This window comes from Mesitornis unicolor, unplaced genomic scaffold, assembly GCF_000695765.1.
Source record: "Mesitornis unicolor isolate BGI_N332 unplaced genomic scaffold, ASM69576v1 scaffold33663, whole genome shotgun sequence".
In the NCBI taxonomy this organism is placed as follows: Eukaryota; Metazoa; Chordata; class Aves; order Mesitornithiformes; family Mesitornithidae; genus Mesitornis; species Mesitornis unicolor.
In genome coordinates, this window is record NW_010174516.1 from 1,540 (window position 1) to 4,584 (window position 3,045).

General features: G+C 45.1%; 1 protein-coding gene across 1 annotated transcript in view; it reads right to left on the bottom strand.

The window, feature by feature from the left end:
- Positions 1-281: 281 nt before the first annotated feature.
- The window catches only part of DRAM2 (DNA-damage regulated autophagy modulator 2), an 11,171-nt gene continuing 8,407 nt past the window's right edge, over positions 282-3,045 (bottom strand). Inside the window, exons 6-8 of the mRNA XM_010181079.1 lie at positions 1,494-1,576; positions 1,036-1,128; positions 282-637 (exon numbers count right to left, since the gene is read on the bottom strand). Coding sequence (XP_010179381.1) covers positions 530-637; positions 1,036-1,128; positions 1,494-1,576 — 284 coding nt within the window. The 3' untranslated portion in view covers positions 282-529. The remainder of the gene's footprint in view (positions 638-1,035; positions 1,129-1,493; positions 1,577-3,045) is intronic.

Genomic DNA, 3,045 nt, shown 5'->3' on the forward strand with positions numbered 1-3,045 from the left:
AAGCTCAGACACTGGAGCACCCTGAGAAGTTTCAAGGTCAGGTTCAGGGCTGGCAACACCAGGTGGCAGCTTTGGGAAGCTGCAGGAGGAAGGAGCAGCTGGTGCTTGGGTTGGGGACTCCCTCAGGGGAGCAGTGGGGACATCAAGACTACAGGGACACAAGTCATGCTCTGCTCTGGGCTTGCTGATGAGCAGGACATGGGCTGAGTGGTCTGGGGAACACTGGAGAGAGGAGGGCAAGGGGCTGAGGGTGGTAAAATGGGATGTAGTGGAAGCAAGGATGAGACACAGCTCTTCAATAACCTTCATTTAATTCTTCCATGACGTTGGTGTGTGTAGAAATGTTACAGGCTTGTTCGTAATACTGCTAACATTTGCATTGCTGTGTGGGTTAATAGCAAAGCCCTTTATGTCAAGTGCAATACAATCACTTCATAATTTTTTTATATAAAATAAATGCTTAGAAATATCAACTGTTATTGCCATTAAATTCCTGAGTTATGCTGAGAACGTGTTCTCTTCACCTTCATTAGATGCTCCCCGCTAGCAGCAGTGTCCGCTCGTCAGCAGCGAAGCTCTGTGGTGTGTCATAAAGGGTTTGGCCGTGCAAGCTGACGACTGCACGCAGGGAAATTTTCTATATAGGGGAAAAGGGAAAGAAAATTCAAGTTAGCTGGCTTGTCACTGTCTCAGGATGGGCGATTTCAGTTGTCAGATGAAACACCAAAATGCAGACTGGCTCCAGAACTATAAGCCTGGCTCCCAGGCTGCTCTCCTGGACTGACTCCACCATTTCCCTTGCAATCCTCAAGCAAATATCCCCTGTGACTGGGACAGATCTCATAAACCAGGCTGGAGCTGGGGTCTGCGTGTTAACGCTGCAGGGGTAGATCCTACCCAGGAAGAGAGCGCTGCGTACTGCAGTCAGTGCTGCAGCTCTTCCAGCCCTGATGACTGATAACACAAGGCAGCCCATCCTGCATCATTATTCACAGCCTGGAGAAGCAGAGCACTTAACTTTAACTTCATTTTTACCTGAAAGTCACGGATATAGGTGAGGAAAAAGCTGAGGAAGGAGAATGCTAACGACCACTCTGAGACGGTGCTGATGATGTGAGCTGTGTAACCCTGTGTAACAGCGAGAGGGAAAACAAAATCAGTGTGAAAACCTCCTCTTGAACCTGCAATGGCACAAAGATGTGACATCCTGCATCCACAATGTTCCCTTTGGAGAGCACAACTTCTTGGTGTACCTGGAGTCTCTAAGAATTAAGTGCTGAACTTGGCAGAAAAGTGAGAATGCCCAGGGAAACACCTGCCCCATGCAACTGGGATGAACCAACGGGGATTTAATATCCACCTCCAAAACCTGAAAGCTCAGTCAAGAGCTTGGCATGACCAACAGCAAACCCACACAACTGCAGTAAGTGCCCACGTGCAAATAACGTCACTGGGTTTTGTTCTCTCTTTATTTTCTCCACTCAGTCACTTACTTTTTCCTGTGTGTCCCAGTGCAATTTCTGCACTAGATTCGTTCCATACAGGCCACTGTATAGGACAACTGAGGAAATAAACACTGGAAAGAAAGATGTTAAGGAAGATTCGGGACCAGGAATGAGCAACTCGGAAATTTCAGCCTCTGCTCCGGATTGCGTCAGGCTGTAAGGAGGTCGCTGTGTTTGCACAGTGAACAGTAACGGTGACAGGGACCACTTCACATCATTCCCCTCAACTTGTAGGTTGTTCCAACTGATGGGTTTCTGCCACATGAAAAGGTTAATTGTCATCTAAATTATCTTTGTTCTCTGTGTGCTGCGTCTTGTTATACCTCCTTGATCAAACATCGCATCCTTATGAAATGTGAATACTTACAGAGCATTTTGGATATTTTTGGGTGGTATTTTCCAGGCTAGCAGTGTCTAGACCTCTTGCTCTAATTGCTTTTCAACTTCTCAACCACCTTGAATTCTTGATCTGTGGGTTACAGGTTGGAATGCTCTACCATTTGCAGCAGAGAGGGGTATTAGCTTTTGTGTTTCCTTCTTATTTCACTCAAGATTTCATAACTGCGTTGCTACAGCAGCCAAAGAAAACCCCCCATGACAATGATTCCTCATTTGCTCAGAGACCTGGGCTCTTTCTAGAACGGCTGAGCTGTCACTTCTTCAACCTCTTACAGAGGGAAGGGACGCTGCATCAGCACGACTGCCTTTATAAATGAAACTCGGAGCATTGAGTTACAGCAGCTCTGATTTTTCACAGGATTAAAGATCTTAGCTTCTTCCATCGTTAATGAGATTAAGCATCAAGAGCCTCCTGATGTGAAAGATTAATTTTGGTGGTGAACAAGGCTGAACCTACTGGCACAAACATGGCTTTGAAAACCCAGACTTCCAAAGCTTATTAAAAAACTGATGTGAGTGGTCCAGGGAGCTCTGGTTACTGATCTGAATGCAGGATACCCAATTCTCTGCTAATTAAAATGAACAGCTTTAGTAGCTGCTAGTTACCTGCCTGAGTTACTACTGCAAAGGAATTTAATCACCATGATACCAGAGTAACTGGCTCCCATCCTCTCCTCGTTACAGAGCGGGTAATTAACTGCTTTGCTCTTTCTGTGCTGGCAATTCTGTGTTGCTCCAGCAGAGGATCGGCAGCATTTTTAGGGTTCCTCCTGTACCATATACAACCATTTCACCTATGGCCACAGCCTTCTCCCTGTAACCATCGTGCCCTTATTACGTTATGAGCTGTTGATTTAGAAAATACTCTTTAACAATTTCCTTTTTCTTCCCCTTCCATTCATATGTGTGTGTGTGTGTATATATATATATAATTATTTCTACAGCTGTCTTTGCTTCCCTCTAATTTTGGTTAGACCACACTAGTTTAGAAACTTCTCTAAACTTGGGGTTTGTGGGTTTTTGGCATCTGTAAAAGGCTCTTAACTTGCAGCAATTCAAAATGGTTTATTTTAGTCTTCCCCAATTGTATTTGGCTCCTAACTGCTCAGAGCTGAAAACCTTGTTCTTTGCTAGCACCAAA